Source organism: Ammospiza nelsoni, chromosome 6 (genome assembly GCF_027579445.1).
Source record: "Ammospiza nelsoni isolate bAmmNel1 chromosome 6, bAmmNel1.pri, whole genome shotgun sequence".
NCBI lineage: Eukaryota > Metazoa > Chordata > Aves > Passeriformes > Passerellidae > Ammospiza > Ammospiza nelsoni.
Genome location: NC_080638.1, coordinates 25,771,204 through 25,797,118, shown reverse-complemented (window position 1 = coordinate 25,797,118; position 25,915 = coordinate 25,771,204). Strand labels below are relative to the sequence as shown.

The window sequence follows — 25,915 nt, the reverse complement described above, 5'->3', positions numbered from 1 at the left end:
ACAGGGGATGGGAAGTGGGATGGAAAGTAAACTAAAGCAGAAATGGCCCCAAGCTCCAGGCAGGGCTGTGGGAGTGCCACCCAGAGCTGGAGGCTAACCATAACTCAGCTGCCATCCCACTGCACAGCTGGCCTGTGGGCTCTGTGACCCAGATTTTGCCTACAGGGCAAAACCTTTACTGGGTTAGGTGAGCTCAGCTGCCACTTTGGGGAAATGGGTGTGATCTGTCATAGATAATCTTTAACTTCCTCTTCCTAAACATTCATCAACAGGAAATTCAAGCTTTGCATGATAGTTCCAAAATTCTTTTCCAGGAAGATGCCAGAACCAAATGAATTATCTGCTAACCACAGGTGTATGTGCTTTCCACAAGGAATGGCTTTATTAAAAAATAAGATATGACTAGATAATTATTCACTGTGTTGCCCATCAGGCACAGAGGTGCATTTGTATTTTTTTTTTACAAAAACCATGGGGGAAGAACAGGCTTCACTGGCCTTCTGGAATTCAGGCACAGCAATTAGTTTCTGTGTACATGTCTCTGTTCACACACAAAACTTTTGGCATGGCATGGAAGTTTCAACTAGAACCTTTGTGGCTAACAAAACCTCATTTGCTTCTGTGGAAAACCAAGTATCCAGGTAGAGCTATTACTTTAATAAAAGATCATTAGATGTGGGTTGGTTTGGGGTTGTTTTTTAATCCTTCCCTCCAGCTAGATCTTTACTTCACAGGCTCTCTTTTACTAATCCAGATGGTTTTGGGTAGCCAGGACTAAGTGTCATGCCTGTTTCTGAGCTATAGTCCAACCAAGCAATTTTTCATTCTCAATGTATTGTCTGCTGTCCATTACTTCAGCTCTTGGCAGGAATTTCTGATGTGCAAACAGTCCTTAGAGAACTTGTTCACATAAGATACAATATGTCACAATTTCTGGAAACCTTCAAGCAGTCCACTATAATCAGGTGGCCATGTTTTCCTAGGACAAACAAGTCTGTTCAGACTTTGTCCTGTGGAATTTCAGGTTGTTTGTACTGTAATCAGAGGTTCTGTTCACTGGATATTTTTGTCCTTTAGCATGTTATGGCCACACCTACCTCCATCCCTAATTACAGCCTGACTAGAACTCAAATAGAGTTAGAAGTAAATTTTCAATGTCATCCTCTGTAGCTCCCTTCTACCATTTTTTGACCTTACATGAAAGTATAGCATTAGTGTTTGAAATATGCAGGTTAATCAGGGAAACTTCAGTATTGTTTACAGGACATCTCAGGTCACTTTGTTGCTGTTTTAATCTCAGCTCTCTTAGAAGCCTGGCAGGCTCTCTTCACATTCACGTGTGCTAAGACAAAGGAGCAAAAAATCATTCCAGTGTGGGTCAGCAAGTGGAACACTTGCAATTACTGCACAACACTAATTATATTTTTACCCGGGACACAGAACTGAGAGCAGACTGGATCTTTAAATAAATCCAAGTGCTTATACACCAACATGTCCAATTACATGGCATAAGCTTAGAGGCATCTTCAGATACTGAACCTAGGCTAACTAAATTCATAGCTAAATCCAGGCATTTTTAATGTGTTGTTTAGCTATTTAATTGCCTTTTGGAAATACTTTCTCTTTTATTGAAAAATGACATAATAGACTCTGAGCAAAATGCTTTAGCCTTTTTCTTTTAGGTTGCCTCTTCCCCATCCATGAGGTACATTGCTAGGGATATTTCAAGCAAAACTTTCCAACTGTAAGTTTCTGTGGTCTCCCATTTCTTTGTCCATGGCAAACTACATTCAAGGCATGCAGTATGCTGTAAAAGGGTTATTTCTGTTGTCAGCCAGGCAATGAGATATTTGTGATACTTTAATCTTCATAAATTAAGTGTTTGAATGCCCATCCTCTCCTCTGTTTCAGTCTACATTTTGGTTTACTAGATGCTGTTAACACAATACTGGCCATTTAATCTTGATGTTCACCCATGACTTAAGCCTTTCTTATGTGTAGCACCCTTTTTCCAAACAGCTCTGAAGCAGTTCACTCCAAGTGGTTGGTGGAGGCTCATCTGAGTTCTGTGAGTCTGACTGAGCCAGGTCACTCACACATGCTAGGCCAGAGTAAGAATGTCACTACAGAAGGTTACTACAAACTCAAAATGCATTTCAGCAGCAGTTTCAGGCAGATGTACTAAGTAAGCCATTTTTAAGCAACTGCTTGTTTGCCTTTGTTTCTCTGGCAATGGGAGATTTTCCAGTTTTTTGTTCCCTCAAGCTCTTGGGTTAATCAGTCCCTATGTTGGAATATACAGAGCACTAGGATCAGGTCTTCCCAGCAGCCTCACAGGCTTTCAAAGGCATGAGGACAGGTGAGATAAAGATGTTGGATACATCCTCCCTGCTGAATGGCACTTAACAACTGGGCATAAGTGCACTTGCAGCAATTCAGGACAAAAAGGGGAGTTCCCCCTCTATAGGTAATTTGTGCTAGCCAGCAGGCAACTTCCACAGTGCAACCCTCATCACAGTGCAGGGGTCTTTGGCAAAGCAGGGAGTGCACTTCTAGCCCTGTGTAAGCCAAGAAGATATTGGAAAGGAAAAAAAAGAGGGTCTCTGCTGTGCACTAAGTGCTCTTGAAGAGAGGTATAGCCAAAATAATCTAGATGCATTAGAAACCCCAACATACACAAGTCAATTTAGGAATCCTAAGCAGAACAGCATTGGAACGTGGCTGTCATTTTAAAACCAGCCTTCATGTGTCAAAGACCATTCTAGTTCAGGGAGCATTCAGTCAGCTCCAACTTGCTGCACAACAGGTCTGTTCAGAACTCATTAGCCTGAACAGCCACACCATGCAAGACAGAAGCTTCTTTCTCGTGTACCTCAGCTATACTATCATTCCTTCCTGGGGTTATCCCAATAAAAATGAGCGCAGTGAAAAGGGATGTTCAGGTTGTAGCTGTGCAATTTTAACAGCTGTCTTGTCAGGGAAGCCAACAAGCTTGCAAGTGGGGGATACTGAAAACTTATAAAATATATGGGAGAATAGAGACCTTTCTGCCAGTCAGCTTGATGGAGCTAAAAAGGGGAAACAATAGAAGAAGTTCCTTATTACACTGCATATCAAAAATTCATTGAACAGGAAGCCTGGAGGCAGGGCAGACCTCAACACCCAATGCACTATGGATGCATGTGCACTGAAGTCAAGGAAGTATGCTTTCTCTCTTTTATAGAGCTCCATGAAAACACCTCCTTTCACTCAGTGCAAGTCAAAAGGGTCTGTTTCTTTCTGCACTCCTACACTACTGTAGTGCTCAGAAAAGTCTTTATTCATCCTTGTTTATTTTTTAGAAAATCCCTACAGATCTAGATGTTTAAATGAAGCATTAGTTACATGGAATATGTGCCTTTAAAGTCCAGAAGCTGCTGGATATACTGCAAAGGTGGGTTGGGGCCAGGAGTGACCCAGTGACCTCTGCAGGAGATGCTGGTATGGCTGTGAGGCACTGGTGGGGCAGCAGCAATCATGATCCAACCTTCTCAACATAATTGGCAGGATAGAGTCCAACTTGACCAGTGAGAAGTCGGCCTTTGCACCAGCCCTGCTCATCTTCCTCACTAATCTTCATTAGTTCTTCACCTAAAAGTAAGAACAGTCATTAGGAGGCAGCCTTGAGAAAGGTAGCATGGCATTTACCCACCTAAGATGACTTTATAAAAAACAAGACTATTGGTCTCAATCATCACACTCTTCTCCCCTTATCATAATGCAGTTTAATCAAAGCCAGAATCACTGATCTCTTCAGTATTTATACTCAGTACTATTACCTTGGCCAAGGAACTTAAACAGACCTTCACTTCTATTCAGCATCAGAAATCTTTTGGCCCTATAGTTCTGCCTGCTTTTCTCTCCCTAAGGAACATGCTTACAAACCAGAGTTATCAGACAGATCTGAGACATTTTTTTTCTTAGTGGCTCCTCTGATAGGCAAGTGGGGAGGAAATTCAAGAAGCTGCTAAGCTCTGGCTGGTAGGACCCAAAATGTCTATTCCATGATGGAGTATTTGGTTTGGCCAGTAAGGCATGAGATCAACGGATTTCTCAGACTAGGAAAGACCTTTAACATTCCCACATCAACTTTGGGAGGGGCAGAAAGATCTCCTCCTCAACCAATAGAAGGTCATACTTCTGCCAGAGAGGGAGGTCAGACTGCATCAATGGGCACATCCCACATTGGCAGAGTCTCAGAAAGTCACTGCTGTTCCTTAATGGTATGTGTTGCTCAGAGCTGACTCAAAAAGGAGATGACTACAGCTAACAAGTCATACCCCATTTCATCTGCTGAGTGGAAAGAAAGAACAAAGTCAAGTTCTAGAGCACCCATATTGCAGGATATTTTAAAGCAACAAATTAATGTTAGAAAGTTTACTAGTATGGTAACACTGCAGCACAGATTTGCCTCAGGCACAAGGCTCTGCTATGGAAGGACTTCAGTGACTTCCAGTGGGTGTGTTTTGGAGAGCTACAGCACAGAGATACCATGTAAAACTCAAAACAAGCAAGATCACAGACACTCCCAAGATCATAATGTCCACTTGAAGATGAGAGGAGGGCACATGAAAACTTAAATTTAACTAAAGGAAGAAAAGGGGACAGGTCTGTTTGCTCCAGCGCTCAATCCTCTGCTGCAGGCCAGGATCTCCATTCATGATACCCATTTTGAGCAACAGTTGGCATAGCTGTTTTTTGCCAGCTGACCTCTGCCTTCAGTAGTACATGTCAGTCATGTGAGCTTCTCCCAAAATATCTATCTTCTCATTATTTAAAAAGACAATCCAGAACAGCCAGGTAATTTTTATATCAATGGTGCAAGGGAGAAACATTTAATAAAGGTTCAAGACACAATTCAGAATAAATGCCCTAAGAAGACGCAGGGGTCTGTTCTCCCTGCACTCTGACCAAGGCCTAGGCAGTCTCTTGCCATGTGGCCTCACTACCTTGTGGTCTAGAAAAAGCTGGATTTCCCACTGTATCATGCACCTCGAAGGACCTGGCAGTGGTCAGACCAAGGGAAGAATAAAGGTCAGTTTTCAAGTGGACATCCAATTCTTACAGAGTGTTGCAATCATTCATTGAGCCCAAGTGAGGACAGGGGAAGGTTAGTAAGAGATTGGTGCTTCTGTACCTGCTTTAAAGCTCAGCTCATCAGCCTCCTGTCCCGTGTAATCATAGAGTGCTCGTACCCGTACACCTGGTACCTTCAGGTCTTCCTCATGCCCGTTGGCATCCAGGCACTTCTTGGGAGTGTCCTCATCTGACCACTCTGAAATGTCTTCCTTCCCTCCGCTGTGTGTGGAAGGTGAGAGGGGACAAGATGGTTGTTAGTGGATTGATCTTTCACCAACCTCCTCCTGAATCATGCACCACCCTGACTCCCCCTGAGACTGCTACAGGACAGGGTGCAAGAGGCCCAAAAGTCAAGCAAGGGCAAACAGGGAAGAGAGATCCCAGGACATAATAGATTTTGTTGAGAGCACCCTAGCATTAGAACCCTGAGGGCCAGGAGGATAACTCACTGTCAAAGTATTTTTACACACACACACTGTTCATGACCTCCTCCTAGTCTAGCAGACCTTCTTATACAAGGAAGGCCAGTCCTAACTGGACAGCGCAGCTGCATCCAGAATTGTTCCAGCCAAGAATAAGACAGAGAGGAAAAGCTGTGTTTTGCATCCTCACGAGATGTCTGGAATTATGTTTTCCAAGTCAGGGACAAGAGCAGAGAGGAAGAGCAGGAGAGGACAGACACCTGGAACCCAAAAAACCCTGCAGAGGCTATGTTCCATACTAACTTCACATGGGTTGGTGCCTTCAGGGTGTCATAGAAGAGACTGTTCTGCTCCTCTTGATAGGAAAACCTGTAGATTGGCAAATAGGGCCCTTGAATCCAGTTAACTGTGAAATACAGCAGTGGCCTTGAAAAATCTCTATATCCCCATTCTTCTCTGCTCAGTTCACTTCTCTGCTCAGCCAGAGTCTACCTTTTAAATCAGGACAGCTACTGTAACAGTAGTTTGAGTCTGTTTTGCTTCTCCCTATTCTCCAGGCTTGCCTCCTGGCAAGGGAAGCAGCTATACTCAAACTTGTCAGGTACTGCTCAGCACCATACCAGGGAAAAACAATAAGAATTTGTTACCTTCATTTAGGAAACCACACAACCCCCAACTTTTCTCACCCTGTCTGGGAGGAAGAACTGGGGAAATGCATGCCAGAATCAGACAGCACTAGCCAGACTGGGCTAAATCTTTTCACTAGAAGGATCTTTACCAGGAAAGCATTTTGTGCGGCAGAATGTGCTAGACCAAAAATCCCAACAAAACAAACCCAAAACCAAACAGCTGCCCTAAACAGCATTTTCTACATGGCCTTTTCCAGAGTGCCACAGGTAAGGCCATGGGCAAGAGACAGGAAATTAAAGAAGAGATTACTCTTATCAACCCAACTCATTCACGACCCTAGGCAGGACTGTACTTTTCCTAACATGATGTATCCCAGAATTCAGCCTTTACCTTGTCTGCAGAGGGGTCTGTGAGACAACACCATCTCGTGCAGGCAAAATGCTGGTCAGTGTGACATCATCAGCCATCTTGCCACTCTTCTCCTTCTTGGTGATTTGCCTCTGTGTTTCAAGGGACCATTCCTGTCCAGGGAAAACCAGTAATACCATCAAAGCCACTCAGATAGAAACACTCTGCATCTTTTCTACCCAATACAGAACAACAGAAGACCAGGTTGTACTTCAGTAGCAGCTGAAGTGGTCAGCTCAACAGCCTTGCTGGTATAGCAGGCTCATTTCTGTTGAATCCCAAGGTGCAACATGAGAGGCTGTGAGAAAATCATCCCAGAGAGCTGTCCCACGGTCCTGAGCTCCACCTCCTGTTCTCTGACCCTGCAGTTGGATGGCTGGAGTATAGCTTGGCAGCCTGTGTGTGCCCCTTTGGGCAGCAGACAGCTTGCAACACAACAATTTCAGAAGAGCCCAACATCCTGAGCCTACTGAGCAAAGACATGGTCTTTCCAACACAAGACTAGCAATGGCCAGTTTCAGCTGAGCAGCTAATTGTTTGGAAATAGCATTACCAGAGTCTAGAATGCCACCCCACCTCAAACTGAGGCCAATTCATCGCCATGCCCGGTCCATGAGTGTTGCGCCACCACTTCAGGTCCTCCTGGTTGTCTGCAGCCATGATGACTTGGTGGAGATCCCGATACAATGCATGAAAGCTGCAACCAGAACAGACAGAACCACCAGTAATCATGCACAATTACATAGCATCCTCAATCCCACAGGATTGAGCACCACCTATTCAGCCCTAGGAAAACACAGCCTCCCTTTCTGGAGAGTCAGCCTGGCAAACGGGACGGGCTTGTTTGGTGTGGCAGTGCCTAACAAGTGCCAGCAGAGCTCATTAAGTGAGCACTGAAATAACTTGGCACACTCTCACACATGGACAGGGAGGTGGCTCAGATTTGTTGTCTATACCATAGAAGGGGCAGAGAAAATTTTTGGCAGCGCCTGTTACCCCTGTGTAATGTCTGCTTAGGGCAACTCGTGGGCATTACTTCACAAAAGGTCTCTCTACTAAGGGCAAAATAGGAATGGAATAACCCTCAACACCAGACGGCAACAGAGTTACTACATTCCTTAGCCTGGGATTACATACATAGCTACATGAAGCTTTTCATAGGATAGAAGTACACACACAGGACAGTACTGGAGACTAGTGAAAAAAGGAAGGGTTCAAAGGCAGAAAATCCTCTCTGGGGAGCATGGTGCTGCCTACAATCACAGACCCCAGCACTGGTCACCCTACAGAGACCAAATGCCAATTCTAATATACACTTCAAAGGGGAAGAAGTGAGATCTGCCTGATGCAAGCAGCTTCTAGACACCCCAGAACTGGCACCCCTCACCAGAGCCTAAGCACTCCAGGCTGGCAGGATTCCCCTCTGCATGGGGGCCAGTACCTTTCACTGGTGGAGAGGTTGAGATGCTGGTGCAGATTCAGAAGCATCTCCTTGAAGAAGCACAATCGCTTGCGCTCTGCCTCCTGACAGCCCTCAAACACTTGCTCCATGTCCTCCATGTAGCGGGGATTGTAGCGATTCAATTCTTCCAGCATCTTCTCATACTGATCCTTGCACTGTAGCAGGAACACAGCAATGGTGAGATGTGTTGCCCCCATGGCAAAGAAGTAACAACCCTCCCTACTCTGGCTTGGGACTGGTAAGATTTTTCTCCCCTGCACTGTGGAAAAAATACACCAAAGAATTAAGAAATCCCACAGCTGATGTGCCAGTCCATTGCTCTCCTAATATTCTTGGAAGTTCTCTGTTTTTCCTTACTACTCTCTTTCATACAGGACCTTCCACACATTCCCTCTTGTGGAGAGACAACTCAGGTATTTTTGGTAGCCACGTCTTCAGCTCTACAGGTTCCACTCCCTGCACCAAATCCCCTACACTTTTTTCCTTTTTTATTTAAATTCATGTATAAATTAGGATCTTGCATAACTCCAAAGACCAAGATCTTAGTTACTGAAGTCTCAGTCTAGCTCACTAAAACCTCAGATGATGGGATTTCACATCTTAGAGGCTTCAGCTGAGTAATTTCATGGAGGGACATTGCCGCCAATGCTTTTCCTTGAAAGGAGTGTCCTTGTGAGCCCCATCCATAGAACACACACACACCTTCTCAGCCTCCTGAGTGCACTTCTCTACACGCTCCTGCAACTTGCGCATCTGCTCCTGTGAGACAGATGAGTCTGCCTTGGCATGGTTCTCCCTTGTATGGGCCGTTTTCTCCTCCTTCCGGGCTGCATGATAGTTTTTCTTAGAAGTCTCCACCTGCAGGAGAAGGGATGCAGAAAAAGCTGTGATCCTGCACACAGTGATCCTCCAATACTCAGAGGAGGCATGTTAACATTTGTTAGAGTCTGCAGCAACCTAACAGGAATGCCAGTTCAACATTTAGTAAACAATGCTTCAGTGGGAAGTGGTACCTTCAAATGATCTCTTTTTCAGTGCTCACCTGCTGTGCAGGAATACAGAACCTGTTAAGTTCTTCCCATATGGTAAGGAAGTTATAAAACCACAAGAACAGAAGATCCTTGAGATATCCATTCTTCTCTGGGAATTGTCTGCTACTCTGACTAACCTAGTTTGTTTGCCCAGTGGCTCTTGAAATCAGGCAGCCAGCTCAACTACCCTTATCTCTTTTTCCACATTCACACTTTGCTTACATCTTTCATCTTCTTCACCCAGGGCTTCTGGGCTTTGCGGAACCCATCCTCTGCATCCTTTGTTTCCTTGAAGCCTCCAATCATCTGCTTGTGGTAGGCCTCCTTCTGCCAGGCCTTGATCTTATCGGAATCTTCACCAGCCAGGTGGTTCCGGACAGCCAAGTGAATTTCACTCAGTTTGTCTGCAGCTGTCAGGAAGGCATGCCAGGCCTTTTCCAGAGTACCATACTGCGGACCTGCAGGAACAAGCACCAGAGAGACTCTTATACCTACTGCCCCCAGAACGGAATGCAAAATCTCTTCCTCTTACATCTACCAGTATGGAGTCACTTCCCCATCCAACAAGTCAGCACTGACTGGTCTCCACATTTCCACCAGGCAGCATCTGGACTGGCTGTTAGAGCTGGATGAGGTGGGCATTTCTTTGGGCAGCTTCAACTGTCCCAGACAGTGCCTGCTAGGAGAAGGGCTCTGTAGAAAAAAATCTCTTCCCAAATCTGGCTTAGGCTTCAGAGCAGAGAGCAGCATTAATTAATGACTGAGGCTACGCTTCTGCTCCACAGACCAGCAGGTCCTTTGGGACAGCTGTCCCATTGTCTCCTGTTACTTTGTGAGACACTATCAGTTTGAACACACTGCCACTAAATCACAGCATTAGTAGTTATTCTAAGACTAGAAGAGAAGACAGCTAAGACATCCTTAATGGGGGTATCTCCAAATTGATTTAAGACATGGACTGCCCAAGGACTTGCCAAACTAAGCACAAAGTTTTTTTATTTTTAATAACCATGCACATGGCAAGAGAACACATCTCCAAGTGAACCAGAGGACTGACTCAAAAATAGGCAAATATACAAAAAAGACACCCAAGAAAGTTACCCCCCTTCCGGAGGAAAGCAAGCCGGTCCCTCAAGGAAGCAATGTCACCTCAGTAAAAGATAGCACTCAAAGAGGGGAATGCAATGACTGCTTCCTGTTCCCAGTCTGATATGCCAACTTTACCTCTCTCCACATTGGTCCTCCACTTACGGGACCATTCTGTGAGCTGCTGGGCATAGTTCTTCTCTATCTTGGCTCGCTCCTGGAAGCAGGAGATAAGGTCATTGCAGAGCCGGTAGCCATCATCCACACGTTTCACTGTCCGCTTGTAGTTCCCAGCCTGCAATGTCACACAGCATTATCCTTTAGACCACACTGACTTTCACATTGCTACAGTACATACAAGAGCAGGTCCATCATTGCACAGGGAGGGAACATGGGTCCTTCTGAAGCATCTGGGCTCAGACCCTCCTCTGGCTGTCTCAGGCAGACACAGCACTGGAGGGAAGAAGCTGAGATGCTTTGCTTGCTTCTCTCACAGCTCAGATCAATGTCAGCTGAACAAGGAACTCTCATTCCACAGTATCTATGGAAGAAAGACTCACTACTCCCTGCAGTAACACACAGCATGGCACTGAACCTTCCCACAGCTCCTCCCTTCCACTCCTCAAGGGCAACATGTCACCACAGACCTGGAACTCAACCCAATTCCACCAGTGGGTGGTAAGATGACACTCCTACCTCCCTCACATTCCAATTATCCTTCCTTACCTCCCAGAAACTGCCCCCAGGAGCTTCCCCGCCAGCATCATCTTCTGATGACATCACCCTTTTTTTCTTGCAGCAGAGAATGTTTGCAGATTTCAGTTAACCTGAGAAGAGAGAAAAGTGATTTCCATCATAGCACTGGCTGAGCCTTTGCAGACAGCATAGTTCTCCATGGCTCTTGGAGCTGGAGGAGCCCAACTTGCTGCCCTTCAGTCAAGTAGTGTCATCAGTGCCACTCTAGCTGCAGATGGCAAGGTCCAGCAAAGATGCCCAGGGCTGAACTGGCCTCCTCCCTCCCTGCAGACAAGAGGCCTCCTTGGCAGGCCTGTAACACATTGGGAAAGTTGTGGAAGACAATCTTGCCAGCCTTGGCTGTGCAGATATCAGACATGCTCATGAATCCAACACTCTTCAGCAGCACCAAATACTTCGGCAGAGATTCTGTTCTTAACCGAAGCCCTGGAGAGGGTAACAGAAGCTGAGGTAGCTAAAGCTATTTAAAATCTGCCTTGAAAAACTTTTAAATAAAGTCTTGTGTCAATGGAGATGACTCCAGCTTCCCAGTATGACTCAGGATTACAGGATTACAACTGACTGGGGAAAACAAGGTTGAGCAGTCAGCAGCCAGGCATGTCTTGAATGGGGAGGAGCCCTATAAGCTGCCCACCAGCTGAACTGGGCTTGAGCAGAAGTACAGAAATGTGCTGGGGCATACCCAGCCAAACGGCAGCACAGCACAGTTACCCATCAGCACTGCTTCCCTAGAAACATCCCTGCACAGCTGCTCTCTTCATAGAAACATCCCTGCACAGCTGCTCTCTTCACTACACTCACTGCATTAGGCTCAACATCTAGATTGGAAGGTAAAAGGTTCCTGTCATTCTCTGCTGTGTTAAAACTTCTGCCCATTCCCCTGTGCTAGCCTGCACTGCCAGTTTGTTCCTGATGTGGTATGGAGCCATGAATTCCTTGGGGAGAGGTTCAGGGTTGTTCTTGTGCAAGAGTGAGAGAAGGAGTAACAGGACCCAAGCGCAGTCACTTGCTGACAAACCCAGTTCTTTTCAGATGAGCCCAGGTTAATGCAGCATGCATGGCCTTTGCTGCCACTTCTCCTCTTGCACATTCCTAGTTATAAAAAGCTTCCCTCACACCCCAGAGAGGTATCTGCTCATTCTGCCAGCCCACAGAGCACACAGCAGAGAAGAAGATCAGGTCAAGAGTCCACATCTCCCACCTCACGCAAATCCTTCTTGGTGGCGTGAGCTGCACAGTGAAGCACCCCAACCCAGACTTCAGGAATTTCCCACATTTGCCCAGTGTCATCCCATGGAGTGTGCCAGAAGTGTATTAGTGCTGTTCCATTAGCCTTCTTCAGAAAGCTGGAAATGCTGAATTCCAGTCACTGAAACAAGTTGTTAAATGGGATATGACATCCAGGTACACAAACCTTGAAAAATTAATTCCTCCACCATGCCATCAGCTGTCCCTGTCCTCCCTCCCCACATTTGTCATCTGACTGCAAAGCCATCTTACAACCTCCAGGGCATGGAACTCTACTCCTGGCCTCAGTAACTACATACCTGAAAGCTGAAAGCGAGACGCTGCCGCAGAGGAGCAGTGGGAAGCTGGCAAGTGTGCCTCAAGCTCTTCAGACTCTGAAAAAAGACTGGAGGAGACAGAGATGGACACAGTCAGACACTCCTTTGCAGGGATGATGCCTGTTCTGATGCACACAAAGGGGTGTCCCTTTTCTACCAGCTACTTAGGAGGGGCACCCTCTGATATAGCAGCTGTACCCACTGTGCCTCCCGAGATGCCATGTTCCAGCACGTAGCAGAGATGCCAAATCCTTGTGTCACAAGATCTAGCCCCAGAGAGAGTTAAAATAGAAACACTGGGGTGGCTGACAGCACTGTGCAGGAAAGGTAGCATCACAACAGCTGAGCACAGGGAATGGCTTGGGCCAGAAAGACCTAAAATAAGCACCCAGGCACCCCACATGGGGCCTTGCTCCCCCTCACTGGACAGTGTCCAGTTTAGCAAACCCCACTGCCTGCATGCCCTTGCTGCATACACTTTTACACAAAGCTGCCTTTGGAACAAAGAGAGAAGGACACACATACCTTCTCCAGTCTCTTCTACTAAAGATGAAGATTTATACACAAGTCAAAGAACTTGATAACTCTACATAAAGAAAAAAAGAAAAAGCCACCAAAAGCCACCAAAATGCATATTCTGATCTACAGTTCCTTTAGTACAAGAGCATCTAGCACTGCACTGGTAGAATGTGGCCCTCTAGCAGGAGGGCTCTTTTGTCCCTTGCTTCTGTAAGCTGTTCCCATCTCATTCTCAGAAATACTTTATTTTGCTATATGGTACAGGTAATAGTCATCAGCCTTCCACAGAGCAAAGAGAAGTACAAGGTCTGCAGAAGCTAAGAAAAGCCAGGGCAGAACAAGATATTTTTGTTTATCTCACATTTACATCCCTGGAGATTTACCTCAATCTAAAAAGTTTACTTATTTAAAAAAAAAAAAAAAAAACAGACAAAAATAACAAAAAACCTCAACTACAGACAAACAAAAAAAAAATCCCTTCTCAGTCATCAGCATGCACTCAGCTGAGGCTAGAAGGTTAGGGCAGCTGAGAGTAGAAACTGCAAAACATGGAAGTGGGATCTTTAGCCAGATGGTAAGACCATTATTGAGAGGAAATGAAAGAAGGTAGGGAAACAGAAGGAAAGAAAGAAAAGCAAATTGGGTTTTTGCAAACTATTGACTTTTGGTGAGGAAGGGGAAGGCAAGAGGTTGAGGGGGAATACGGTTATGGCTTCCCTGTAGTCCCTGAAAAAAAACAGACTAAACATTCCTAAAATTGCTATGATTAAAAAAAAACTTTGTGAAGGTATGTAAAAGTGTATTTAAAACCAATCCTTTCTTTCTTTCTCTTGATGAAGACAGATCAATGATACATGACACATGAACACTGTATCACTTTTTCCACGCTACTCCCCTATCCCCACTTTATCAGGAAGCAATGAATGATAAACATGCCTTCCATCTCTTCTTTCCTATTCAGGCTGACTACATGGCACCGTAATTTGGGGAGTAAATGTGGAAAGCTGTTGTATGGCAGTATGTTTGTTCATTTGAGGGACAGTCAGGCTAAGCAAACATCCCAAACTCTGAATCCATTCTTTCTGCAGTTTCCCTGTTAGAATTTGAGTCACATCTGCTTGCTTTCTCAGGAGACACAAACTCAAAATAAGCATATTCACTATCACTAACAGGCTCTGAAATATAATAGTAGCTGTGCTGGATCAGACTAAGGTTTATCATGGCCTCATAGCCTTTTTAGACAGCAGCCAAAAGGAGATACCTTCCCTCACTTTGACAACAGAGCAAGCATACATGATGCCTCCCTGCGTGCTCTCCAAGCCTCTAACCACTTGCTGACAGGAACTTCCCTGAGCTGGATGTGCCACCTATGAATGAGCATTTAACAGATTTCTCTTCCATTAATTTCTTCAACCTACTTTTGAATTCATATGATTTTGCAGCATCTGTAATATCATGTGCCAAAGCATGCCACAGCTTAAGGCTTTACTGTAGTCATCAGCACAGTAGCTGGGGGGAAAATACAATGAAGTGATATTTCTACAGACTAATCTCCATGACTGAGTAAGCAGTCAGTTGAGTACATATTTCCATAGCAGTTGTAAAGCCTTTATAAAAATCCAGAAAAATCCAGCTTGGTAGAAGCAAAAAGGTCAAAGAACAAGAAGGACCCTTTCCTGCTGGCTTTTTCTGGACTTTACATATTTCATGAGCCCATGTCAGTCAGCAGATCAAATTGGATCTGCATGCAGATATAGGGAAGGTACTTAGTACTGCACAGAGGGGCTGAAAAGAACAGCTGCTGCTGTCACCCTGAGTGAGCCCTGGATGAGCAAGTAGATTGCCAGTCCACCCCTTCATGCCAATCTATTCCTGAAACACCACATGGTGTGAGCCACTAAGTGTTTGAGACCAGGGAAAACCCAAGTTTGATGGGAAAAGTAAATATATGTGCCAAAGCCTAGACATTGTTTTACAGCAAAGATGACAGGGATACCTCATGGACAGCGTGATTTAGCAAGAGCCACCAAATGATTCAGGAGGGCTGGCAGGGCCTGTACAGTATGAGCAACGTAGCTGGAGTTATATTGGATCGACTACAGTTTTGGAGTCTTGTTTGTGGGCCAGTACCACACACACGACTCCTCCTGATGCCACTGCCACCTATGCTAAGAGGAGGCTATCTAGCAAATCATATTTGCAGGGCAAAGGAATGTTTATGCCTACCTTCCCACCTTTGTTTATCAGCTCTCAGAGTTAAGAGCTACTTAAGACCTCACAGCAGCTCCTGCAAGATAAGGTCTCTGAAGAAGAGGGAAAGAGTGACTACATTGTCATTAATTTCACACCTCCAGAGGATTAATGGATAAAGGCATCACAGACACCACTACAACCAGCAACATCAGGCAAATCGAACCATGCAAATGACAGCTACAACTATTTCTGCTTGCTGTGTTAGAAAAGATACCTCCCTTCTTCTCCCACATACCTGCTCTCACTTAGGAGCCAACATAATTATTAGGCCACACCTGCTTTCAACCCCCCATTAAGTTATCAAAAAAATGCTTCTTGTTCTTTAGCTGCAGAAAGATGGAATGGCTCATGACTGTCTCACTGGTACTGAGCTCCACTCCAGAAAATACCTGAGGGCTCATTGTGATAGAGCTGTTTCTACCTTTAAACCATGTTGTTATTCTCACTCGTGATCTAGTCAGGGACACGTCTCAGACCACAGATCCCTGCCCTCAGACCAAGGTCTCAGGCTAAAACATTCCCTTTCAAAAACATGTGAAATCCATTATGCATTGTAGGGTGTACCCTGTTGCTTCATGCTTTCACAGCATCTGTGCAACAGGGTCCTGATCCACAAAGAAAACTTGTAGATCCAAAAGTAATAATAGCTGTTGTCCATTGAAAGCTTTCCCTCAGGCAGGTAAACCACAGAAATTCTCTTCCATCTATACCACATTCCAGTACTTCCAGCCTCCAAATGCCCAAGGCACCACTTCTATGCATTGCTTGACTGCCTCCTGAGAGTCCTTATGAGCAGCTGTTTTCCTGAGTTCCCCAAGATCAAACCTCTGAACTCTCCAAGGGATCAAAGGGCTGCAGTCCTGCAGGAATTCATCCACACAAACAAAGCTTGTATATTGCACCAGACAAGGCCTTCTGCTCAACTCCCCTTTCCCAACTACAACAGCAAATGCTGGATACAGACACATGTAGGAACAAACTGAGTAACATTTATCTAGTAAGTGAGGCTTTGGTGAAGACACGTTTTTATTGTGGATCAATTTCTATATAGGTGCTAATGCCAAGCTAAGCAAAAGTTGTAATCAGTAATAGGTTGCTACTAACCAATTTCCACCTCAAGACAACAACCACCAGAAAGCAGGAATTTGATATTTTCTGCAACCAATTTGTTTGATTCCCTGGTCATTCTTCTGTACAGCACCACAAGGCATTATTTTCCCTCCAAAAACACTGGCACTCTAGTATAGGTTGCAGATGAACGTTTCAATCTGAACAATCCAACTACACAAAATGGCAGCCCCTCCTTCCCTTACAGCATGAAATCCCTTTTTTTTTTTCCCTTCCAACTTGTCAGAATGAAACTAGAGAGCTGAAGCCAGGAGGTTCCACGTCACTCCAGCAGCGTAACAAACGCGATTGCTGTTGGTACAGCAGAGCTAGGAAGGTCCCCAACAGAGAGAATGAAATGGGGCATGGGACAGCATGTCCTTTCCAGACTCCCCAGCTCTGGAACTGCACATCCAGTAGCTCTGCACCAGTAACTGGGATGGTGTCCAGTAATGTCCTCTCCACTGCCATTATGTAGGCAGTCTGGCATTTATAGGCATACACTCACCTTTCTGAAGAGGGGACAGTTCTTGTCCACGGCTAGAAAGAATGCCAAGTAACACAAAGATCCCCCAAAAATTCCCTTAGAGGTATTTATCTTATTGCAGTGTCACGCCCTCAGCAGTCACCTGACTGGGAAAGGGACTAAGCCAGTGTTTCCCAGCCTCTCCCTAAGGACTGAAGCCTGCCAGAGCTGTCTAATACAGTTTCAAGCAAGATTTCAGCTCATTTCTCCAGCCAGGGAAAGGTCAGAGAGACAGCAGTCAGAACAGTAACTACACACAGAGGTCACTTACAGAAGCCCATCTCCCAGCCCATGATTCTCTGGAGATCATGTGGCTGTCCACTAGCAAAATTCTCAATGATTATACCAAAATACTAAAACACAGCCAAGATTGAAGAGCTGACCCCCTGAGTCCAGACCACAGCTTCTTTAGCTTAGTCTTCACATTCAGATCAAGTTAATGTACTGATGACAGGCATTCCCCATGTGCCACCCCAAGCTGTTTTCAAAGTGCTCATGCAGAACTCAATCCTTTCTACTGTTAGCTATTCCCTGTCAGCAGCCAAGGCTACAGGACAGGCTTCTACTAATACACTGCTGCTGATCTAGGGGTTAAGATTCCTGGCTGACATAGCTTTACCAGACAGAAACTGTTTTACCAAGAAAAAATTTAAAATCTGCTTTTATTTCCAATATGATGTAGAAGATCTTTAATATTACAGGAACACAGATCTATTCTGGTTAACATGACAGTATGAGACAATGTTAATGAAGGAATGTAGTGGGCTATCAAGGTAAATGTCACATTTTTTTCCCCAGTTGTTCTTTTTATTAAAAAAAATATCAATCTCAAATACAGAGCTGAAGGAGGGAAAAAGCCAGCAGCGAACCATTGTGTACCATACTCAAACAGGGCAATAGGCTATGTTAATTTTTATTCCAAATGGTTGCTGGTATAACTTAAACATGTATGTTGTGTCTATATATTTAGCAGCTGCAGGTGACAGCTTAGTAAGAAGCCACACATACAAGTTACCAGGAACAGCACTACCCTAGCTGCTTTCTTAGACCTGTTAACAGCATCATTCCTGTTCACTCCTTAGTCACAGCATGCCCACTTTCCAGCTCTCACACTCCCTCTCTTATCACTCTCTCAGGGCAATGGTTTAACCCAGGCAGATATGGAGAACCTGTAATTGCTGCTGTCCCACTCCCTGGCCTCTTCACTTGTTTGATTCTACGCTGGATATTTCCCACCCTGCTGCATCAGTCTCTGCAAGCAAACACCAAACACATGCACCTCCCTTTTCTTCAGATAGGACCCCAAACTACTGGAAGTTCTTTCTTCCTAAATCACTGATAAACAGGTGTTTAAAGCTCTAGTAAGAGCTAGTATATCCCTCCTCAGCAGTCTCAATCCACACTGAATGCAAACATTTTCCAGGATTTAATCTACATCTTATCTGGTAATATTCTTTTCTGCATTTATTAACTGGCAAGATCAATAGCCCATTCTGTAACACAGTTGCCTGGAACTTTAAGTAAAGATAAGTTATTGCAGTAGCAGGTTGGACCAGTCTATCCTCTCCAACTAGGCTTGGAATAAGAAGTTTGGTTTGTTTGGATCTTTACATGAACAACACTTATCCAAACAGAATAAAATGCCCTGAACTCATCTAACCCTGAGTAAAGAAGGCAGAAGCAATAGGAAGTGGTGAGCAAGGGTGTTTCCTGTGGTTGTGGATGGGGAGTGGGTAGGGGGACGAACTCCAGTAAGTTCCTGCCACTGGAATATTCTCCTGTGATTGAATCACCTTGCAATGCCAAGAGCAGGGATCAAGTTTACATGAATGCATTAGAAGTCCTAAGGAAGCAGATTGCACTCAATGCAATCAAACTTTGTGGGAGCCACAAGCCAGTTGGCTCCATTCTAACAATGAGCTTCTGGTGGTTTCTTGCCTCACTAGACTGCACAGCAGTCAGAAATCTCCAGCCTTCTCTCCTACCTTCTCCCACTTGGAAGCCACAGTGAGTTTTTAACTCATTTGTAGTTCTGGAGCCTTCTGGGTTTCCTTTACCAACAGTTGTATTTTCCACTGGCTGCTTTTTGAAAAAGGGGAATGGGAAATAAGAGTTGGAAGAAATTTGTCCTTCAGACCAAATGTGTGACAATCATGGTAAATTATTTCAAAGTACTGCATTTCTTTATCTATGGCTGCATCAAATAGGTTTCTGGTTTTACATGGTAAAAGCTGATTTACTAGAACTGCTTATTATGTGAATACTTTCCTTCCAAATATTCATATAATGGAGAAAAAAACATTGAAGATCATCCTCAAGGCATTTCTGAAGTTCATCCAGTTCCCTGAAGAGTTTTGGGTTCCAAAGTGTCAGTAGAAGGGAGTGCAACCAACTCCTTGATTTGAGAGCTGAGTAAGATAAAACTGAGTGCCAGGGCATCTCTCATGGTAAAGAAGAATGAGGTTAAAGCATCCTACCCATTGCTTCTGTTCCAGGTGTCACCAGTTCCTCCACTTTGACAGCAAGGCTCTTTTTTCACCAGAGCTAGGTTTATTCTGCAGGAAAATCTAAACTGCATAAAAACAACTGCAACTTAAGGCAGATTTCAATACCATAAGAACTGGAAGGACTGCAGAATAGCTTTTACACAGAGTCATTTTGCATTTTTTATGGGACCAGATGTGAAAAGAATGCATCTTTTGCTCTGTGGACTGAGGAGAACTTATATTCCCTTTGTAGCATCTCCTGGTTCAAGAAGAGTTTGGCAGATCAGCCACTTGGGAGGCACTCCACTTCCAAACATATTCATACACCTTTCTGACAGATTTCCCAGAGATACAGGTAACAAGGTTGAAGTAGGAAAGCCATAAGGAACTGGCCTGCTCTGTGGAGATTCATACTTCATTGACTATTAGAATGGTTTGGCTTGGAATGGACCACAAAGATCATCTAGTTCCATGCCCATCTTCATGGGCTTGGATGCCACCCATTAGACCAGGTTGTTCAAAACTCCATCCAACCTGGCCTTGAACACTACCAGGGATGGGGCATCCACAACTTCTCTGGGCAACCTGTTCTAGCAACACTTTAAGAATTTCTTCATAACATCTAATCTAAATCTCTCCTCTAGTTTAAAAGCATTCCCCCTTGTCTGATCACCATCTGCCCATGGAAAAAGTTGGTCTCCCTCCTTATATAAGCTCCTTTTAAGTACTGAAAGGCTGAAATTCTTCTACTGAAAGGCCACAAATACTTCACACATTCTTCTTGAAGTTCATTGCCCTGCATGTCATGGAGCAGCTTTTATCTACTTTCATAGTATCTGCACAGAATCTGCTCCTTAGTATCAGTAGTGCCTCTTAAAATAAGTTTTTGGATCTCAGGCTGAAAAACAGAACTGTTAACACTTCAGAAGAGAACTATTAACACTTCATATCCTAAATTTTATTCAGAATACTTTAGGAGAACACGGGCAAACAGGGCAGGCAGCCCAAAGTACACACGTGACAGGATAGATTTTAATGTTCAGCATCACTGGAATGTTAGTTGCTTTCTCAGTCCACTGCCCAAAGGAATGATTTCAGTTTCTGGTCCTCAAGATTCACCCTGACATGTGAGGAAAGAACACTGGAAGGCTTTTTAAAAAAACCACAAGCACAACAAAGCAATCCAGTGGGCTTTATTCCCCTGCAAGGCTTCCTGAAGCAGCTCAAAACCCTAGCTGTTTGCTTGCATTGGAGTAGAAGCCTGCTGGAGTCAACAGCAAGGTTTCCCATGGGTTACCATAGCTCACCAGTCCTTGTCCAAGGCAGAGCTGACTGAAAACATCAAGAAGCAGAAGTAAATACTTTCAATCATTCAAGGGGTCAAATGTGCTACATCTTCTCTCAATCATCCATGAAAGCTTCTTGCCCTTGTCAGAAAAAGCAAGGCCACTTCAGAGCTCTGCACAGCAGTACTGCAGCTGGTGCAGCTCAGCACCCTCAGGAGTGGGAGAGGTTTGGCTCAGCAGCAGGGGTACTGTACTGAGGGATGGCAGGAAGTTACTACCAACAGCAAATCACCTGTAGGTGACTGAAAGGACTATGTCCCTGAGAGCCCAGGAGGCAAGTACTGTGTCTTCCTGCAAACAGGAGAGACACAGTTTGGGCGAGCTCACAGTAGGGACAGGACTGAGGAGGCTGAAGACTTGCCAGCACTGTTACTTATGGCTTGCCTGCAGCAATTCTAACTCCTCTAGCCTGGAAAAACTTAGTTGCAATAAAGAGAGTCCTACCACAGTCACCTATTAAGAGAGCATAAAATCCCATACAAACCTAATGCCTCTGGATCCAGGCCCCCGGTACCATGGAGATCTCTCACATGCCTTTTCAACAAACTACAGCGCCCAGTGACAATCACTAGATTTAACACACAAATTCCAACTATCCCAAGTCTGAAAGGCTCATTCCCATCATCCCATTCACAGCAAGGAGAAACCAGTGAAGGCCCAAATGTGATTAGGATGCCAGTCACATTTACTGCCTTACAGCAGTGCCCAGCTACTGGAGACTAATGTACCATTATTGAAACAAAGCTGGATGATTACAGCAGAGGATGCACCAGGTTCTTTGTACAACATTTTCCTTTGTGCTGCTGGAAAAACTTGTGCCCAAACAGTCAAGAATGCATTTTGATGTTAACTTACAGCCATCACCATGCTGCAGGGTAGTGGCAAAAAGCAACCACTTGAACAGCTTCTTAACTGCTTCAAGGATGCCAAGCTCTTTTTTAATTCTTCAAAGAGCAAAATGCTAAATTCTTTGTGAAAACTTCCAGATACAGCAGTCACTGTTTTCTGACCCATCCACTGAAGTCTTAGACTAAATATTAAGGGTTTTTTAAAATCTATCTGTCACAGTTGCCTCTCACAGAGTACCCTCTACACCCATTGCACTGAGTAACTAGTGATAAAACAGCTTGTCTGATCACAAAGTCTGTTTTAAAAAGATAAGAGCTCCTTAAAGGGCTTAAACAGCTCTTGTATTGTTCAGGCATTTCCCCATGAACTCTCAAGAGCAGCCCAAATTTACAGATCACTGATCAGCTGATGGCAAAAATAGAGGCAGTTATTAATGCTCTCTGATCAAGAGTATAGCTTTTTCCACTCAGGCTATAAGCAGATACTTTTAGCTTTTGTTCAATCCCTGGATGCTAGCCATGACACAGACCAAACAGTTCAAACAACAACTGAATAATCACCGGCCCTTAAGATGGCCAGAATAAAGAATATACAGTGTTTGCCCTGCTTGCTGATATCATGAGTTCTGACAGAAGCTCACATCACCCCGTTGTGGTGGTAAAGGCATTCTTACATCTTTGCATCTCCTAAGAAGTCCCATTATTGTATTACTGTATATATATTTTTGTATTACATATTCATATTATGTATGTATATATACATTACCTAATATATATGTATATATAATTGTATTATTGATATATATATGCATGAGTGTAAATATACATTGATTCTCCGATACATATTTTTCTTTTTCTTGTAAATTTATGAGCATCCAGGGAAAGCCCAGAAGATTCAGGCTAGGTCTTGTAAAATCCACAAAAACCTAAAATGACTAAAACCACCAATCATTATCCTGTGAAGAAATTAATTTGGGTCCATAAAATTTTCAGGCTTTTATGACTTGGTTACACACATGGTCTGCCAGTGACCTGCAGCATTTTGGTGCAGTCCAGCCACACACAAGCCTATTCACTTGTTGACATTTGATAATAGAGTTTCAGGTGGGCAGTTGTTCTCGCCCAAACACATAGGTCATACACTCAGGTTACTGTTTTTTTTTCAGCTTGAGAAGACAGTCTTCACCTGAACAAGTGCAGGCAAGCCAGAGAAGCTCAAACACACAGATCAGAAGAAAAAAATTAAAAAGCCAGTAAAGCAATACAATGGACCAGGCACAAAACAGGGAAGACAGCAGGCAGCTGATCAAGCTCACACATTCATTCTGTTCCAAGCTGTAACTCAAAGGACAATCTAGTAAATATTTTAGGGAACTTCTAGAGAAATACCATTAATTACACAAAACACTATCAAAGCAGACTCCATCTCACACAAAGCACGTTGTGGACTTCAGGGAAAGGTGAATCCTTACATGAAAGAATGTGCCCAGTTACACAACTCATGGGCAGAAGCTCCACTTTGACTCCACCCAAAGACCAGCTCACACCTGGAGCATGGAGTATCGGGACCCTGTCATTTTAGCCCACACACTGCAGTTGTGCATTCTGCTCTCATTCCTTCCCGAGAATGACTTGAGTCACCCACTGTAAGGCTTAGTGACACTTCAACGTCAGGGTGGAGTGGGAGGCTCTGCTTGGGTTCTGTACTGCAATCAATTACCCTCGTATCAGAAATTCCTTTGTGCGAATTAGACCGGCAGCTGATTTGAAGGAGAGAGAAGTTCACTTCCAGTTTCAGGAAACAGGGAGCACCAGTTCTATAAGGTGGGTCAAAGAGTGAACAAAAAGGCCAGACTACTTCCTAGGGCCAGGAACAAGTGTCTGGCGGTGGTCAGCTAACCTCACCCGCCCCACCAAGCCTGAGCCTTCTTGCATACCTGAAGAACTGAAGCAAGGAAAGAACACATAGTTGGCACAGGAAGTGGTGGAACAGGTTAATGCGTTTGGGCTACGCTAGCTTCACTTATCGATAGCTTTGCAGAGACCGTGGAACCCTCCTCCCATGCCCAGCGACAAATCAGACTGTCTTCTCAAGCGCTGGATATTCAGGCCCACTAATACCCTCCCTGTTTATCAGCTTTCTCCTGCCCTAGGCTGGAGAGGACACGGTAACCCCAGCAACCTGCCAGGGGTCCGGTGACACAGCCACAGGCAGCACCCCTGGTGCCTGTCCCTCGCCCTCCCCTCCCTGCTGTCGGCAGCCAGGAGAGAGGAAGAGGACGAACAAGGACAGAACTGTCCCGTCTGCCGAACTTCTCCATTCAGCTGCCCCGAGTGCGGCTCACAGATCGCCAACAGGGACACCGGAGACAAGGGACTGCAGCCCCGCTAGCATGGGCCCCGGCACGGCCCCTTTCCCAGGGGGTCCTGGGAAGCCGCTTTATCCCCACTCTGCACAGCGCTGCCAGCGCCCGCGGCTCCGGTTTCAGAGTGGGAAGCGGCTCTGCGCGGATCCGGCACAAAGAGGCCCCTGTCCCCGCGGCGGAGCGGAGGCGCGGGCTCCAGAGGGAGGGGGAGCCTCGGCAGCCCCCAGTGACGGGGCGGCGACAGCGGGCCGGCCCCGGGAGGCCGGCGGCGGGGCACCCGGCGAAGATTAGGAAAGCAAAGGGAGCGAAACTCTGGCAAGAGCTTCTCCAGCCCCTCGCGAACAACCCGCCGGGACTGCAGCCCTGCCGCACTTCCCAGCCCCGCGCGCCGCCGCTCCCGCACCTACCGGGGGTCTCCGCTGCACCTCCAGACGAACCGCACCGAGCCGCCTCCCAGTCCCCTCCTGCCCACAGCCAGCGCCCAGCCGGGTACCGCCTCCCCCACCCGCCCCCTTTCCATGAGGAAACTTTTCCCTCACAGTTGCCAGCGCGTCCCGAGACGCGCTGCCCGCCGCGGGAAGGCGGCGCCGGGACCAGGACGGGCTCCGCCGCCAGGACCCCCGGCACCCCACGGGGCACAGGACCGAAAGGCGCCGGGCCCGGGAGAGCGGAGCCCACAGCCGTGACCCAGCCGCTTACCTCGCAGGCGGCGTGGCACGGCGGCACGCTCAGCAGGCAGCGGCCACTTGGGGGAGGGAGCGGTTGAGCCCTCCCCCTATTTCAACCGCGGGACTTGGGGGTCCCGCCCCGCCTCCAGTAGCGCCCGCGGGGCGGGCCCAGGCTCCGGGTGCTCCGATGGCAGCGGCGGGGCAGCTTCGGCGCAGCTCCCGCCTCCCCGCCCCCGCCCCCGCCGCCCGGCCCTTGATCCAATTAACGGGAGTGGGCTCTGCCCAGGCAGGTGGGGTCGGAGGAGGGTGCCGAGAGGGCAGCGCCGGTTCTTGTCGTCGTTCCACCCTGCCTCCACACTGGGAAGGGCCTGCAGCCGTGGGGTGAGGAGGGGACTGAGGGAAGTCTCCCTGGCCGGGATCCCCCTCGTGGCGGGGGCGGGAGGGAAGCAGCTCTGGGAGCTGCCCTGAGTTCGGCTCCTGTCCGTGAGTTCGTTCATCTATGTGCTGTACCGGCCAGCTGACCTGCAGGGCCCGGAGCCGCCCTGGTGTTGGGGGAGGAGGGTCCCCAAGGCTGGCTTCCACCCAAGTGAAGTGCTGTGGTCTCGCTTGTGAGAGTGCCGTGGGTCACTCTCCCTGGACTTAGAGGGTGGCATCACCTCAGTTCGCCTTGGCATCCGTCTTTCTCTTTTAGCTCGATATTGCTAACTGTTTTCAGTCGTTCTCCCATTCCTCTGATAACCTCTATCTGAATAATCCGGACCTCATCTTTAAGTCCCCGAGTGCAATTTCTCCTGAGGCCGGGCTTGTACAAGGAGCACTATGAGACCTTGCTGGCCCGCCTCCTCTTGACTGCTTCCAAGTGCCTTGGGACACAGTTCCAAGGCCCAACTGTGGGTTTGTAGTGATGTTTATTCAATTGGTCGAAAAAGGAAATACTGAAGAGACTTACAGAAGGAAGAAAGACCATGCCATTAATCTTCCACTTCTCTGGAGTACTTGGGCATTTTTACAAGTGCCCTAGATTTCATAAGAGCCAGAAAATAACTGTGCTGATGCCCTTCACATACAGTGAAATTCTGTGTTAGAAAGTGGATATTAGAAACCATTCCACTTGATTTCTTTCTTCTAAGACCAATCCTCTGTTCACTTTTACCAGCATAGGGTCCCTGGAAGGTGGACACCTGACAGGTCATTGCTTATCATGGGTGTCACTATGAGTATCCTTTTAAAAACTGAAGAAAGATGCTTGTCTTGTCCTCGAAGTTAATAACAGTTGAGAGTATAAACAACAACATTGTCTTTTACTAAAACAAAGCTG

At 46.0% G+C, this 25,915-nt stretch overlaps 1 protein-coding gene across 3 annotated transcripts; it reads right to left on the bottom strand.

Moving 5' to 3' along the window:
• Positions 1 to 360: 360 nt before the first annotated feature.
• PACSIN3 (protein kinase C and casein kinase substrate in neurons 3) lies at positions 361 to 24,787 on the bottom strand. Of its 3 annotated transcripts, none has more exons than XM_059474112.1 (12): positions 24,629 to 24,787; positions 12,461 to 12,546; positions 10,884 to 10,984; positions 10,296 to 10,452; positions 9,294 to 9,529; positions 8,743 to 8,898; positions 8,020 to 8,195; positions 7,155 to 7,275; positions 6,561 to 6,691; positions 5,844 to 5,909; positions 5,177 to 5,337; positions 361 to 3,630 (listed from the first exon to the last, which is right to left on the bottom strand). In XM_059474112.1, the coding sequence occupies exons 3-12, from the start codon at positions 10,935 to 10,937 to the stop codon at positions 3,515 to 3,517; spliced, it is 1,374 nt and encodes a 457-aa protein (XP_059330095.1). In that variant the 5' UTR covers positions 10,938 to 10,984; positions 12,461 to 12,546; positions 24,629 to 24,787; the 3' UTR covers positions 361 to 3,514. The 3 variants fall into 3 exon arrangements, with proteins under 3 accessions (XP_059330095.1, XP_059330096.1, XP_059330097.1); XM_059474113.1 differs by lacking the exon at positions 24,629 to 24,787 and adding an exon at positions 24,337 to 24,384; XM_059474114.1 differs by lacking the exon at positions 5,844 to 5,909 and having other exon boundaries at positions 24,629 to 24,786.
• Positions 24,788 to 25,915: the final 1,128 nt, after the last annotated feature.

Coding starts and splice junctions, on each gene's coding strand:
- PACSIN3 (XM_059474112.1), bottom strand. CDS start 10,937: ATGTCATCAGAAGATGATGCTGGCGGGGAAGCTCCTGGGGGCAGTTTC. Junction 10,453..10,883: donor CTGGGGGCAGTTTCTGGGAG/GTAAGGAAGGAT, acceptor GTGACATTGCAG/GCTGGGAACTACAAGCGGAC. Junction 3,631..5,176: donor TGAGCTGAGCTTTAAAGCAG/GTACAGAAGCAC, acceptor TCTTACTTTTAG/GTGAAGAACTAATGAAGATT.